This window comes from Panulirus ornatus, chromosome 14, assembly GCF_036320965.1.
Source record: "Panulirus ornatus isolate Po-2019 chromosome 14, ASM3632096v1, whole genome shotgun sequence".
In the NCBI taxonomy this organism is placed as follows: Eukaryota; Metazoa; Arthropoda; class Malacostraca; order Decapoda; family Palinuridae; genus Panulirus; species Panulirus ornatus.
In genome coordinates this window covers 25498204-25515542 of record NC_092237.1, presented here as the reverse complement: position 1 = coordinate 25515542, position 17339 = coordinate 25498204, and the positions used below count along the sequence as shown (strand labels likewise).

Below are 17339 nucleotides of genomic sequence, written 5' to 3'. Positions count from 1 at the left end.
GTATGCAAAGTGAGAGGGATAGGGAAAATGATTTGGTAAACAGAGAAGAGGCAGTAAAAGCTTTGCAGAAGATGAAAGCTGGCAAAGCAGCGTGTTTGGATGGTATTGCAGAGGAATTTATTAAAAAAGGGGTGACAGTATTTTTGACTAGTTGGTAAGGTTATTTAATGTATGTATGATTCATGGTAAGGTGCCTGTGGATTGGCGGAATACTTGCATAGTGCCATTGTACAAAGGCAAAGGGGATGAGAGTGAGTACTCAAATTACAAATGTATAAGTTTGTTGAGTATTCCTAGTAACTTATATGAGAGGGTATTGATTGAGAGGGTGAAGGCATATACAGAGCATCAGATTGGGGAAGAGCATTGTGGTTTCAGAAGTGGTAGAGGATGTGTGGATCAGGTGTTTGCTTTTAAGAATGTATGTGAGAAATACGTAGATTAGCAAATGGATTTGTATGTAGCATTTATGCATCTGGAGAAGGCATATGATAGAGTTGATAGAGATGTTCTGTGGAAGGTTTTAAGAACATATGGTGTGGGAGGCAAGTTGTTAGAAGCAGTGAAAAGTTTTTATCGGGGATGTAAGGCAGGTGTACGTGTAGGAAGAGAGGAAAGTGATTTGTTCTCAATGAATGTAGGCTTACGGCAGGGGTGTGTGATGTCTCCATGGTATTTAATTTCTTTGTGGATGGGATTGTTAGGTAGGTGAATGCAAGAGTTTAGAAAAGAGGAGCAAGTATGCAGTCTGTTGTGGATGACAGAGCTTGGGAGGTGAGTCAGTTGTTGTTCGATGATAATACAGTGCTGGTGTCTGATTCATATGAGAAACTGCAGAAGCTGGTGACTGAGTTTGGTAAAGTGTGTGGAAGAAGAAAGTTGAGAGTAAATGTGAATAAGAGCACGCTTATTAGGTACAGTTGGGTTGAGGGTTAAGTCAATTGGGAGGTAAGTTTGAATGGAGAAAAACTGGAGGAAGTAAAGTGTTTTAGATATCTGGGAGTGGATTTAGCAGCGGATGGAACCATGGAACAGGAAGTGAATCATAGGGTAGGGGAGGGGGCGAGAATACTGGGAGCCTAGAAGAATGTGTGGAAGTCTACAACATTATCTCGGAAAAAATAATGGGTATGTTTGAAGGAATAGTGGTTCCAACAATGTTGTATGGTTGCAAGGCGTGGGCTATGGATAGAGTTATGCGCAGGAGGGTGGATGTGCTGGAAATGAGATGTTTGAGGACAATATGTAGTGTGAGGTAGTTTGATCGAGTAAGTAAAGTTAGGGTAAGAGAGATGTGTGGAAATAAAAATTGCGTGGTTGAGAGAGCAGAAGAGGATGTTTTGAAATGGTTTGGGCACATGGAGAGACTGAGTGAGGAAAGATTGACCAAGAGGATATATGTGTCGGAGGTAGAGTGAACGAGGAGAAGTGGGAGACCAAATTGGAGGTGGAAAGATGGAGTGAACAAGATTTTGAGTGATCGGGGCCTGAACATGCAGGAGGGTGAAAGGTTGGCAAGGAATTGAGTGAATTGGATCGATGTGGTATCCCGGGGTCGACGTGCTGTCAATGGATTGAATCAGGGCATAATGAAGCGTCTGGGGGTAATGGAAAGTTCTCTGGGGCCTAGATGTTGAAATGAAGCTGTGTTTTCGGGCATTATTGCATGACAGCTGGACACTGAGTGTGAACGATTGGGGCCTTTGTTGACTTTCCCTAGCGCTACCTCGCACACATGAGGGGGGAGGGTATGTTATTCCGTGTGTGGCGAGGTGGCTATGGCAATAAATACAGGCAAAGAGTATGAATTATGTACATGTGTATATATGTATATGTCTGTGTGTGTATATATATGTGTACATTGAAATGTATAGTTATGTATATTTGCGTGTGTGGACGTGTATGTATATACATGTGTATGGGGGTGGGTTGGGCCATTTCTTTCGTCTGTTTCCTTGCGCTACCTCGCAAAAGCGGGAGAGAGCGAGAAAGCAAAATAAAAAATAAACAAATATATAAACATATATGCATGTTCAGGCCCCGATCACTCAAAATCTTTTTCACTTCATCTTTCCACCTCCAATTTGGTCTCCCACTTCTCGTTCCCTACACCTCCAACACATATCTCCTCTTGGTCAATCTTTCCTCACGCATTCTCTCCATGTGACCAAACCATTTCAAAACACCCTCTTCTGCTATCTCAACCACACTCTTTTTATTTCCAAACATCACTCTTACCCTTACATTACTTACTCGATCAAACCACCTCACACCACATATTGTCCTCAAACATCTCACTTCCAGCACATCCACCCTCTTGCGCACAACTCTATCCATAGCCCACGCCTCGCAACCATACAACATTGTTGGAGCCACTATTCCTTCAAACATACCCATTTTTGCTTTCCGAGACAATGTTCTCGACTTCCAAACGTTCTTCAAAGGCTCCCAGAATTTTCGCCTCCTCCCCCACCCTATGATTCACTTCCGCTTCCATGGTTTCATCCGCTGCCAGATCCACTCCCAGATATCTAAAACACTTTACATTCTCAGTTTGACTTAACCCTCAACTCTAATCCACCTAATAACCTTGCTCTTATTCACATTTACTCCTTACCAAAGTCAGTCACCAGCTTCTAAAGTTTCTTATATGAATCAGCCACCAGCGATGTATCATCAGCGAAAAACAACTGACTCACTTCCCAAGCTCTTTCATCCACAACAAACTTCATACTTGCCCCTCTTTCCATAACTCTTGCATTCACCTCCCAAACAACCCCATCCATAAACAAATCAAACAACCATGGAGACATCACACACCCCTGCCGCAAACCCAAATTCACTGAGAACCAATCACTTTCCTCTCTTCCTACACGTACACATGCCTTACATCCTCGATAAAAACTTTTCACTGCTTCTAAGAACTTGCCTCCCACACCATATATTCTTAAAACCTTAGACAGAGCATCTCTATCAACTCTAACATATGCCTTCTCCAGATCCATAAATGCTACATACAAATCCATTTGTTTTTCTAAGTATTTCTCACATACATTCTTCAAAGCAAACACCTGATCCACACATTCTCTACCACTTCTGAAACCACACTGCTCCTCCCTAATCTGATGCTCTGTACATGCCCCCACCCTCTCAATCAATACCCTCCCATATAATTTACCAGGAATGCTCAACAACCTTTTACCTCTGTAATTTGAGCACTCACTCTTATCCCCTTTGACTTTGTACAATGGCACTATGCAAGCATTCCGCCAATCCTCAGGCACCTCACCATGAATCATACATACATTAAATAACCTTACCAACCAGTCAACAATACAGTCACCCCCTTTTTTAATAAATTTCAGTGCAATACCATCCAAACCTGCTGCCTTGCCGGCTTTCATCTTCCGTAAAGCTTTTACTACCTCTTCTCTATTTAACAAATCATTTTCCCTAACCGTCTCACTTTGCATACCCCCTCGACCAAAACACCCTATATCTGCCACTCTATCATCAAACACATTCAACAAACCTTCAAAATACTTACTACATCTCCTTCTCACATCACCACTACTTGTTATCACCTCCCCATTAGCCCCCTTCACTGAAGTTCCCATTTGCTTCCTTGTCTTACGCACTTTATTTACCTCCTTTCAAAACATCTTTTTATTCTCCCTAAAATTCAAATATACTCTCTCACCCCAACTCTCATTTCCCTCTTTTTCACCTCTTGCATCTTTCTCTTGACCTCCTACCTCTTTCTTTTATACTTTTCCCACTCATTTGAATTTTTGCCCTGCAAAAATCGTCCAAATGCCTCTCTCTTCTCTTTGACTAATAATCTTACTTCTTCATCCCACCACTCACTACCTTTTCTAATCAACCCACCTCCCACGCCTCTCATGCCACAAGCATCTTTTGCGCAAGCCATCACTGCTTCCCTAAATACATCCCATTCCTCCCCCACTCCCCTTACCTCCTTTGTTCTCACCTTTTTCCATTCTGTACTCAGTCTCTCCTGGTACTTTCTCACACAAGTCTCATTCCCAAGCTCTCTTACTCTCACCACTCTCTTCATCCCAACATTTTCTCTTCTGTTCTGAAAACCCCCACAAATCTTCACCTTCGCCTCCACAAGATAATGATCAGACATCCCTCCAGTTACACCTCTCAGCACATTAACATCCAAAAGTCTCTCTTACGTGCATCTATCAATTAACACGTAAACCAATAACGCTCTCTGGCCTCTCTCCTACTTACGTAAGTATACTTATGTATATCTCGCTTTGTAAACCAGGTATTCCCAATCACCAGTCCTTTTTCAGCACATAAATCTACAAGCTGTCCACCATTTCCATTTACCAATTATTCCCTCAACTGCCACATTACTCACCTTTGCATTCAAATCACCCATCACTATAACCCGGTCTTGTGCATCAAAACCACTAACACACTCATTCAGCTGCTCCCAAAACACTTGCCTCTCATGAACTTTCTTCTCATGCCCAGGTGCATATGCACCAATAATCACCCATCTCTCTCTATCAACTTTCAGTTTTACCCATATCAATCTAGAATTTACTTTCTTACACTCTATCGCATAAACCTACAACTCCTGATTCAGGAATAGTGCTCCTCTTTCCCTTGCTGTTGAATATATATATATATATATATATATATATATATATCTTTTTTTTTTTTTTTTTTTGCTTTGTCGCTGTCTCCCGCGTTTGCGAGGTAGCGCAAGGAAACAGACGAAAGAAATGGCCCAACCCACCCCCATACACATGTATATACATACGTCCACACACGCAAAATATACATAACTACAAAGCTTTCCATGGTTTACCCCAGACGCTTCACATGCCCCGATTCAATCCACTGACAGCACGTCAACCCCGGTATACCACATCGCTCCAATTCACTCTATTCCTTGCCCTCCTTTCACCCTCCTGCATGTTCAGGCCCCGATCACACAAAATCTTTTTCACTCCATCTTTCCACCTCCAATTTGGTCTCCCTCTTCTCCTCGTTCCCTCCACCTCCGACACATATATCCTCTTGGTCAATCTTTCCTCACTCGTTCTCTCCATGTGCCGAAACCATTTCAAAACACCCTCTTCTGCTCTCTCAACCACGCTCTTTTTATTTCTACACATCTCTCTTACCCTTACGTTACTTACTCGATCAAACCACCTCACACCACACATTGACCTCAAACATCTCATTTCCAGCACATCCATCCTCCTGCGCGCAACTCTATCCATAGCCCATGCCTCGCAACCATACAACATTTTTGGAACCACTATTCCTTCAAACATACCCATTTTTGCTTTCCGAGATAATGTTCTCGACTTCCACACATTCTTCAAGGCTCCCAGAATTTTCGCCCCCTCCCCCACCCTATGATCCACTTCCGCTTCCATGGTTCCATCCGCTGCCAGATCCACTCCCAGATATCTAAAACACTTAACTTCCTCCAGTTTTTCTCCATTCAAACTTACCCCCCAATTGACTTGACCCTCAACCCTACTGTACCTAATAACCTTGCTCTTATTCACATTTACATATATATATATATATATATATATATATATATATATATATATATATATATATATATATATATATATATATATATATATATTCTGTTTCCCATTACAGAAAGTTAAATACAAGGAAGGGAGGATTTCTGGCACCCCGCTCCAGTCCCCTCTAGTCGCCTTCTACGACAAGTGAGGAAATGCAAATGGATTTGTATGTAGCATTTATGGAGAGAATGAGCGAGGAAAGATTGACCAAGAGGATATATGTGTCGGAGGTGGAGGGAACGAGGAGAAGTGGGAGACCAAATTGGAGGTGGAAAGATGGAGTGAAAAAGATTTTGTGTGATCGGTGCCTGAACATGCAGGAGGGTGAAAGGAGGGCAAGGAATAGAGTGAATTGGATCGATGTGGTATACCGGGGTTGACGTGCTGTCAGTGGATTGAATCAGGGCATGTGAAGCGTCTGGGGTAAACCATGGAAAGTTGTGTGGGGCCTGGATGTGGAAAGGGAGCTGTGGTTGCAGGCATTATTGCAAGACAGCTAGAGACTGAGTGTGAGTGAATGGGGCCTTTGTAGTCTTTTCCTAGTGCTACCTCGCACACATGAGGGGGAGGGGGATGGTATTCCATGTGTGGCGAGGTGGTGATGGAAATGAATAAAGGCAGACAGTGTGAATTGTGTGCATGGGTATATATGTGTGTGTCTATGTGTGTATATATATATATGTACATTGAGATGTTTAGGTATGCCTATTTGCATGTGTGGACGTGTATGTATATACATTGTGCATGGGGGTGGGATGGGCCATCTCTTTCGTCAGTTTCCTTGCGCTACCTCGCAAACGCGGGAGACAGCGACAAAGCAAAAAAAAAAAAAAAATTATGGATCTTGACAACGCATATGATTGAGTTGATAGATATGCTCTGTGGAAGGTACTAAGAATGCATGATGTGGGAAGCAAGTTGTTAGAAGCACTGAAACGTTTTTATCGAGGATGTAAGGCAAATGTAAGTGTAGGAAGAGAGGAAAGTTATTGGTTCTCAGTGAATGTAGGCTTACGGCAGGGGTGTGTGATATCTCCGTGGTTGTTTAATTTGTTTATGGATTGGGTTGTTAGGGAGGTGAATGCTAGAGTTTTGGAAAGAGGGGCAAGCATGCAGTCTGTTGGGGATGAGAGAGCTTGGGAAGTGAGTCAGTTGTTGTTCGCTGATGATACAGCACTGGTGGCTGATTCACGTGAGAAACTATAGAAGCTGGTGACTGAGTTTGATAAAGTGTGTGAAAGAAGAAAATTTAGAGTAAATGTGAATAAGAGCAAGGTTATTAGGTACAGTAGGGTTGAGGGTCAAGTCAATTGGGAGGTAAGTTTGAATGGAGAAAAACTGGAGGAAGTTAAGTGTTTTAGATATCTGGGAGTGGATCTGGCAGCGGATGGAACCATGGAAGCGGAAGTGAATCATAGGGTGAGGGAGGGGGCGAAAATCCTGGGAGCCTTGAAGAATGTGTGGAAGTCGAGAACATTATTTCCGAAAGCAAAAATGGCTATTTTTGAAGGAATAGTGATTCCAACAATGTTGTATGGTTGCGAAGCGTGGACTATGGATAGAGTAGTGCGCAGGAGGGTGGATGTGCTGGAATTGAGATGCTTGAGGACAATATGTGGTGTGATGTGGTTTGGTCGAGTACGTACTGTAAGGGTAAGAGAGATGTGTGGAAATAAAAAGAGCGTGGTTGAGAGAGCAGAAGAGGGTGTTTTGAAATGGTTTGGGCACATGGAGAGAATGAGTCAGGAAAGATTGACCAAGAGGATATATATGTTGGAGGTGGAGGGAAGGAGGAGAAGTGGGAGACCAAATTAAAGGTAGAAAGATTGAGTGAAAGAGATTTTGAGTGATCGGGGCCTGAACATGCAGGAGGGTGAAAGTTGTGCAAGGAATAGAGTGAATTGGATCGATGTGATATACCGGGGTCGACGTGTTTTCAATGGATTGAATCAGGGCATGTGAAGCGTCTGGGGTAAAAGATGGAAAGTTCTATGGGGCCTGGATGTGGAAAGGGAGCTGTGGTTTCGGGCATTATTACATGACAGTTAAAAAGTGAGTGTGAGGGAATGGGGCTTTTGTTGTCTTTTCCTAGCGCTACTTCGCACACATGAGGGGGTAGGGGATGTTATTCCATGTGTGGCGCGGTGGCGAAGGGAATGAATAAAGGCAGACAAAATGAATTATGTACATGTGTATATATGTATATATCTGTGTATGTATATATATGTGTACATTGAGATGTATAGTTATGTATATTTCAGTGTGTGGATATGTAGATATATACATGTGTATGTGGGTGGGTTGGGCCATTTCCTTCGTCTGTTTCCTTGCGCTACCTCCCAAACGCGGGAGACAGACACAAAGCAAAATAAATAAAGAAATAAAATATATATATATATATATATATATATATATATATATATATATATATATATATATATATATATATATATATATATATATTCTGTTTGTTTCCCATTTTAGAAAGTTAACTACAAGGAGGGGAGGATTTCTGGCCCCCCTCTCCTGTCCCCTCTAGTCGCCTTCTACGACACGTGAGGAAATTCAAGTGGATTTGTATGTAGCATTTATGGATCTTGAGAAGGCATATGATAGAGTTGATAGAGATGCCTTGTTGAAGGTACTAAGAATATATGGTGTGGGAGGCAAGTTGATAGAAGCAGTGAAAAGTTTTTTATCGTGGATGTAAGGCATATGTACGTGTAGGAAGAGATGAAAGTGATGAGTTCTCAGAGAATATAGGTTTCCGGCAGGGGCGTGTGATGTCTCCATGGTTCTTTGATTCGTTTATTGATGGGGTTGTTAGGGAGGTGAATGCAAGAGTTTTGGAGAGAGGTGCAAGTTTGCAGTCTGTTGGGGATGAGAGAGCTTGGGAAGTGAGTCAGTTGTTGTTCGATGATGATACATCGCTGGTGTCTGATTCATGTGTGAAACTGCAGAAGCTGGTGACTGAGTTAGGTAAAGTGTGTGAAAGAAGAAAGTTAAGATTAAATGTGAATAAGAGCAAGGTTATTAGGCAAAGTAGGGTTGAGGGTCAAATCAATTGGGAAGTAAGTTTGAATGGAGAAAAACTGGAGGAAGTAAAGTGTTTTAGATATCTGGGAGTGGGTCTGGCAGCGGATGGAACCATGGAAGAGGAAGTGAATCATAGGGTGGGGAGGGTGCGAAAATCCTTGGAGCCTTGAAGAATGTGTGGAAGTCGAGAACATTATCTCCAAAAGCAAAAATGACTATTTTTGAAGTAATAGTGGTTCCAAAAATGTATGGTTGCGAGGAGTGGACTATGGATAGAGTAGTGCGCAGGAGGGTGGATGTGATTGAATTGAGATGCTTGAGGACAATATGTGGTGTGAGGTGGTTTGATCGAGTAGGTAATGTAAGGGTAAGAGAGGTGTGTGGAAATAAGAAGAGCGTGGTTGAGAGAGCAAAATTAGGGTGTTTTCAAATGGTTTGGGCACATGGAGAGAATGAGTAAGAAAGGATTGACCAAGAGGATATATGTGTTGGAGGTGGAGGGAACAAGGGGAAGTGGGAGACCAAATTAAAGGTGGAAAGATGGAGTGAAAAAGATTTTGAGTCATCGGGGCCTGAACATGCAGGAGGGTGAAAGGCGTGCAAGGAATAGAGTGAACTGGATCGATGTGATATACCGGGGTAGACGTGCTGTCAATTGATTAAATCAAGGTATGTGAAGCGTCTGGGGTAAACCATGGAAAGTTCTGTGGGGCCTGGATGTGGAAAGGGAGCTGTGGTTTCGGGCATTGTTACATGACAGCTAGAAACTGAGTGGGAACGAATTCGTCCTTTGTTGACTTTTCCTAAATGTACCTCGCACACATGAGGGGGGGAGGGGGATGTTATTCCATGTGTGGCGAGGTGGCGATGGGAATAAATAAAGGCAGATAGTGTGAATTATGTACATGTATATATATGTATATGTCTGTGTGTGTATATATATGTGTACATTGAGATGTATAGTTATGTATATTTGCGTGTGTGGACGTGTATGTATATACATGTGTACGGGGGTAGGTTAGGCCATTTCTTTCTTCTGTTTCTTTGCGCTACATCGCAAACGCGGGAGAGATCGACAAAGCAAAATAAATAAAGAAATAAAAAAGAAAATATATTCCGTTTCCCATTTTAGAAAGTTAACTTCAAGGAGGGGAGGATTTCTGGTCCCCCTCTCCCGTTCCCTCTAGTCCCCTTCTACGACACGTGAGGAAATTCATATGGATTTGTATGTAGAATTTCTGGATCTGGAGAAGGCATATGATAGATTTGATAGAGATGCCTTGTGGAAGGTACTACGAATATATGGTGTTGGAGGCAAGGTGTTACAAGCAGTGAAAAGTTTTTATCGAGGATGTAAGGCATATGTACGTGTAGGAAGAGATCAAAGTCATTGGTTCTCAGGGAATGTAGGTTTGCGGCAGGGGTGTGTGATGTCTCCATGGTTGTTTAATTTGTTTATGGATGGGGTTGTTAGAGAGGTGAATGTAAGAGTTTTGGAAAGAGGGGCAAGTATGCAGTCTGTTGTGGATGAGAGAGCTTGGGAAGTGAGTCAGTTGTTGTTCGCTGATGATACAGCGCTGGTGGCTGATTCATGTGAGAAACTGCACAAGCTGGTGACTGAGTTTGGTAAAGTGTGTGAAAGAAGAAAGTTAAGAGCAAACGTGAATAAGAGCAAGGTTATTAGGTACATTAGTGTTGAGGGTCAAGTTAATTGGGAGGTAAGTTTGAATGGAGAAAAAAATTGGAGGAAGTAAAGTGTTTTAGATATCTGGGAGTGGGTCTGGCAGCGGATGGAACCATGGAAGCGGAAGTGAATCATAAGGTCGGGGAGGGAGCGAAAATCCTGGGAGCCTTGAAGAATGAGTGGAAGTCGAGAACATTATCTCGGAAAGCAAAAATGGCTATGTTTGAAGGAATAGTGGTTCCAACAATGTTGTATGGTTGCGAGGCGTGGGCTATGAATAGAGTTGTGCGCAGGAGGGTGGATGTGCTGGAAATGACATGTTTGAGGACAATATGTGGTGTGAGATGTTTTGATCGAGTAAGTAATGTAAGGGTAAGAGAGATGTTTGGAAATAAAAAGAGCGTGGTTGAGAGAGCAGAAGAGGGTGTTTTGAAATGGTTTGGACACATGGAGAGAATGAGTGAGGAAAGATTGACCAAGAGGATATATGTGTCGGAGGTGGAGGGAACGAGTAGAAGTGGGAGACCAAATTGGAAGTGGAAAGATGGAGTGAAAAAGATTTTGAGTGACCGGGGCCTGAACATACAGGAGGCTGAAAGGAGGGCAAGGAATAGAGTGAATTGGAGCGATGTGGTATACCGGGGTTGACGTGCTGTCAGTGGATTGAATCAGGGCATGTGAAGCGTCTGGGGTAAACCATGGAAAGCTGTGTAGGTATGTATATTTGCGTGTCTGGACGTATGTATATACATGTGTATCGGGTTGGTTGGGCCATTTCTTTCGTCTGTCTCCTTGCGCTACCTCGCAAACGCGGGAGACAGCGACAAAGCAAAAAAAATATTGAAAATATATATTTATATACATACATACATATGTATATATATATATATATATATATATATATATATATATATATATATATATATATATATATATATATATATATATATATATATATATGGATTTGTATGTAGCATTTATGGATCTGGAGAAGGCATATGATAGAGTTGATAGAGATGCTCTGTGGAAGGTATTAAGAATATATGGTGTGGAAGGCAAGTTGTTAGAAGCAGTGAAAAGTTTTTATCGAGGATGTAAGGCATGTGTACGTGTACGTGTACGTGTAGGAAGAGAGGAAAGTGATTGGTTCTCAGTGAATGTAGGTTTGCGGCTGGCGTGTGTGATGTCTCCACGGTTGTTTAATTTGTTTATGGATGGGGTTGTTAGGGAGGTGAATGCAAGAGTTTTGGAAAGAGGGGCAAGAATGATGTCTGTTGTGGATGAGAGAGCTTGGGAAGTGAGTCAGTTGTTGTTCGCTGATGATACAGCGCTGGTGGCTGATTCATGTGAGAAACTGCAGAAGCTGGTGACTGAGTTACGTAAAGTGTGTGAAAGAAGAAAGTTAAGAGTAAATGTAAATAGGAGCAAGGTTATTAGGTACAGTAGGGTTGAGTGTCAAGTCAATTGGGAGGTAAGTTTAAATGGAGGAAAACTGGAGGAAGTTAAGTGTTTTAGATATCTGGGAGTGGATCTGGCAGCGGATGGAACCATGGAAGCGGAAGTGAATCATAGGGTGAGGGAGGGGGCGAAAATCCTGTGAGCCTTGAAGAATGTGTAGAAGTCGAGAACATTATCTCTGAAAGCAAAAATGGGTATGTTTGAAGGAATAGTGGTTCCAACAATGTTGTATGGTTGCGAGGCGTGGGCTATGGATAGAGTTGTGCGCAGGAGGGTGGATTTGCTGGAAATGAGATGTTTGAGGACAATGTGTGGTGTGAGGTGGTTTGATCGAGTAAGTAATGTAAGGGTAAGAGAGATGTGTGTAGATAAAAAGAGCGTGGTTGAGAGAGCAGAAGAGGGTGTTTTGAAATGGTTTGGCCACATGGAGAGAATGAGTGAGGAAAGATTGACCAAGAGGATATATGTGTCGGAGGTGGAGGGAACGAGAAGTGGGAGACGAAATTGGAGGTGGAAAGATGGAGTGAAAATGATTTTGAGTGATCTTGGCCTTAACATGCAAGAGGGTGAAAGGCGGGCAAGGAATAGAGTGAATTGGATCGATGTGGTGTACCGGGGTTGACGTGCTGTCAGTGGATTGAATCAGGGCATGTGAAGCGTCTGGTGTAAACCATGGAAAGCTGTGTGGGGCCTCTATTTGGAAAGGGAGCTGTGATTTCGGGCATTATTGCATGACAGCTAGAGACTGAGTGTGAACGAATGAGGCCTTTGTTGTCTTTTCCTAGCGGTACCCCGCACACATGAGGGGGAAGGGGATGGTATTCCCTGTGTGGCGATGTGGCTATGGGAATGAATAAAGGCAGACAGTGTGAATTCTGCGCATGGGTATATATGTATGTGTCTCTGTTTGTATATATATGTGTACATTGAGATGTAATGGTATGTATATTTAAATGTGTGGACGTGTGTTTATATACATGTGTATGGGGGTGGGTTCGGCCATTTCTTTCGTCTGTTTCCTTGCGCTACCTCGCAAACGCGGGAGACAGCGACAAAGCAATATATATATATATATATATATATATATATATATATATATATATATATATATATATATATATATATATATGTATATATATATTTTTATTATCATTTTTTTATTATACTTTGTCGCTGTCTCCCGCGTTTGCGAGGTAGCGCAAGGAAACAGACGAAAGAAATGGCCCAACCCCCCCCCATACACATGTATATACATACGCCCACACACGCAAATATACATACCTACACAGCTTTCCATGGTTTACCCCAGACGCTTCACATGCCTTGATTCAATCCACTGACAGCACGTCAACCCCGGTATACCACATCGCTCCAATTCACTCTATTCCTTGCCCTCCTTTCACCCTCCTGCATGTTCAGGCCCCGATCACACAAAATCTTTTTCACTCCATCTTTCCACCTCCAATTTGGTCTCCCTCTTCTCCTTGTTCCCTCCACCTCCGACACATATATCCTCTTGGTCAATCTTTCCTCACTCATCCTCTCCATATGCCCAAACCACTTCAAAACACCCTCTTCTGCTCTCTCAACCACGATCTTTTTATTTCCACACATCTCTCTTACCCTTATATATATATATATATATATATATATATATATATATATATATATATATATATATATATATATATATATATATATATATATATATATATGCATATACATATATCATATCCCTGGGGATAGGGGAGAAATAATGCTTCCTATGCATTCCTCACGTGTCGTAGAAGGCGAGTAAAAGGGACGGAGCGGGGGGCTACAAACCCTCCCCTCCTTGTATTTCAACTTTTTAAAAGGGGAAACAGAAGATGGAGTCACGCGGGGAGTGCTCATTATCCTCGAAGGCCCAGAATGGGGGTTTCTAAATGTGTGTGGATATAACCAAGATAGGTATTATGTCTCAGGAAAGGAGCCTGGATGTTTTGACTCTGGGTGAAACGATGCTCAAGGGTAAAGGAGAAGAGTGGTTTGGGAATCTTTTGGGAATAAAGTCAGGGGGTATTGAGAGGACAAGAGCATGGGAAGGATTAGCACTACTCCTGAAACAGGAGTGGTGGGAGTATGTTATACAGTGTAAGAAAGTAAATTCTAGATTGATATGGGTAAAACTGAAAGTTGATGTAGGGAGATGGGTGATTATTGGTGCATGTGCACCTGGGCATTAGAACAAAGATCATGAGAGGCAAGTGTTATAGGAGCAACTGAATCAGTGTGTTAGTGGTTTTGATGCACGAGACCGGGTTATAGTGAAGGGTGATTTGAATGCAAAGATGAGTAATGTGGCAGTTGAGGGAATAATTGGTATACATGGGGTGTTCAGTGTTGTATATGGAAATAGTGAAGAGCTTGTAGATTTATGTGCTGAAAAAGGACTGGTGATTGGGAATACCTGGTTTGAAAATAGAGATATACATAAGTATGCGTATGAAAGTAGGAGAGATGGCCAGAGAGCGTTATTGGATTATATGTTGATTGATAGGCGTGAGAAATAGAGACTTTTGGATGTTAATATGCTGAGCGGTGCAACTGGAGGGATGTCTGATCATTATCTTGTGGAGGGGAAGGTGAAGATTTGTAGAAGTTTTCAAAAAAGAATAGAGAATGTTGGGGTGAAGAGAGTGGTGAGAGTAAGTGAGCATGGGAAGGAAACTTGTGTGAGGAAGTACCAAGAGAGACTGAGTACAGAATGGAAAAAGGTGAGAACAAAGGAGGTAAGGGAAGTGGGAGAGGCATGGGATGTATTTAGGGGAGCAGTGATGGATTACGCAAAAGATGTTTGTAGCATAAGAAGCGTGGGAGGTGGGCAGATTAGAAAGGTGTAGTGAGTGGTGTATTGAAGACGTAAGATTATTAGTGAAAGAGAAGAGAGAGGCATTTGGACGATTTTAGCAGGGAAAAAATACAAATGAGTAGGAGATGTATAAAAGAAAGTGGCAGGACGTCAAGAGAACGGTGCAAGAGGTGAAAAAAGGGGGCAAATGAGAGTTGGGGTGAGAGAGTATCATTAAATTTTAGGGAGAATAAAAAGATATTTTGGAAGGAGGTAAATAAAGTGCGTAAGACAAGGGAGCAAATGGTAGCCTAATTGAAGGGGGCTGATGGTGAGGTGATAACAAGTAGTGGTGATGTGAGAAGGAGAGGGAGTGAGTATTTTGAAGGTTTGTTGAATGTGTTTGACGATATAGTTGCAGATATTGGGTGTTTTCCTCGAGTTGGTATGCAAAGTGATAGCGTTAGGTAAAATGATTTGGTAAACAGAGAAGAGGTAGTAAAAGCTTTGCGGAAGATGGTATTCCAGTGGAATTTATTAAAAGAGGGGGTGATTGTATTGTTGACTGGTTGGTAAGGTTATTTAATGTATGTATGATTCATGGTGAGGTGACTGAGTATTGGCGGAATTCTTGCATAGTGCCATTACACAAAGGCAAAGGGGTTAAGAGTGAGGGCTCAAATTACAGAGGTGTAAGTTTGTTGAGTATTCCTGGTAAATTATATGGGTGGGTATTGATTGAGAGGGTAAAGACATATACAGAGCATCAGATTGGGGAAGAGCAGTATGGTTTCAAAAGTGGCAGAGGATGTGTGGATCAGGTGTTTGCTTTGAAGAGTGTATAAGTGAAATACTTAGAAAAGCAAATCGATTTGTGTATGGCATTTATGGATTTGGAGAAGGCATATGATAGAGTTTAAAGATATATATATATATATATATATATATATATATATATATATATATATATATATATATATATATATATATATATATATATATATATATATATATATATATATATATATATATATATATATATATATATATATATATATCCCTGGGGATAGGGGATGAACAATACTTCCCACGTATTCCCTGCGTGTCGTAGAAGGCGACTAAAAGGGGAGGGAGCAGGAGGCTGGAAATCCTTCCCTCTCTTTTTTTTTTTTCTTTTTTTTAATTTTCCAAAAGAAGGAACAGAGGGGGCCAGGTGAGGATATTCCACAAAGGCCCAGTCCTCTGTTCTTAACGCTACCTCGCTAATGCGGGAAATGGCGGATAGTTTAAAAGAAAGAAAGAAGATATATATATATATATATATATATATATATATATATATATATATATATATATATATATATATATATATATATATATATATATATATATATATATATATATATACATATATATATATATACATTGTACAAAGGCAAAGGGGATAAGAGTGAGTGCTCAAATTACAGAGGTATAAGATTGTTGAGTATTCCTGGTAAATTATATGGGAGGGTATTGATTGAGAGGGTGAAGGCATGTGCAGAGCATCAGATTGGGGAACAGCAGTGTGGTTTCAGAAGTGATAGAGGATGTGTGGATCAGGTATTTACTTTGAAGAATGTATGTGAAAACTACTTAGAAAAGCAAATGGATTTGTATGTAGCATTTATGGATCTGGAGAAGGCATATGATAGAGTTGATAGAGATGCTTTGTGGAAGGTATTAAGAATATATGGTGTGGGAGGAAAGTTGTTAGAAGCAGTGAAAAGTTTTTATCGAGGATGTAAGGCAAGTGTACGTTTAGGAAGAGAGGAAAGTGATTGGTTCTCAATGAATGTAGGTTTGCGGCAGGGGTTGTGATGTCTCCATGGTTGTTTAATTTGTTTATGGATGGGGTTGTTAGGGAGGTGAATGCAAGAGTTTTGGAAAGAGGGGCAAGTATGAAGTCTGTTGGGGATGAGAGAGCTTGGGAAGTGAGTCAGTTGTAGTTCGCTGATGATACAGCGCTGGTGGCTTATTCATGTGAGAAACTGCAGAAGCTGGTGACTGAGTTTGGTAAAGTGTGTGGAAGAAGAAAGTTAAGAGTAAATGTGAATAAGAGCAAGGTTATTAGGGACAGTAGGGTTGAGGGTCAAGTCAATTGGGAGGTGAGTTTGAATGGAGAAAAACTGGAGGAAGTGAAGTGTTTTAGATATCTGGGAGTGGATCTGATAGCGGATGGAACCATGGAAGCGGAAGTGGATCATAGGGTGGGAGAGGGGGCGAAAATTCTGGGGGCCTTGAAGAATGTGTGGAAGTCGAGAACATTATCTCGGAAAGCAAAAATGGGTATGTTTGAAGGAATAGTGGTTCCAACAATGTTGTAAGGTTGCGAGGCAAGTTTGAATGGAGAAAAACTAGAGGAAGTAAAGTGTTTTAGATATCTGGGAGTGGATCTGGCAGCGGATGGAACCATGGAAGCGGAAGTAGATCATAGGGTGGGGAGGGGGCGAAAATCCTGGAGCCTGAAGAATGTGTGGAAGTCGAGAACATAATCTCCGAAAAGCAAAAATGGGTATGATTTGAAGGAATCATGGTTCCAACAATGTTGTATGGTTTTCGAGACGGGCCTTATGGATACAGTTGTGCGCAGAGATAGATGTGCAGGATATGATATGTTTGAGAAGCAATGGGGTGTGAGTGGTTTGATCGATAAGTAAACGTAAAGGAGGAGAGATGTGAGGAAATAAAAGAGCGTGGT

General features: G+C 41.6%; 1 protein-coding gene across 1 annotated transcript in view; it reads right to left on the bottom strand.

Moving 5' to 3' along the window:
• Positions 1 to 17169: 17169 nt before the first annotated feature.
• Positions 17170 to 17339, bottom strand: part of LOC139753519 (putative sodium-dependent multivitamin transporter) — a 49590-nt gene continuing 49420 nt past the window's right edge. Inside the window, exon 5 of the mRNA XM_071670165.1 lies at positions 17170 to 17208. Coding sequence (XP_071526266.1) covers positions 17170 to 17208 — 39 coding nt within the window. The remainder of the gene's footprint in view (positions 17209 to 17339) is intronic.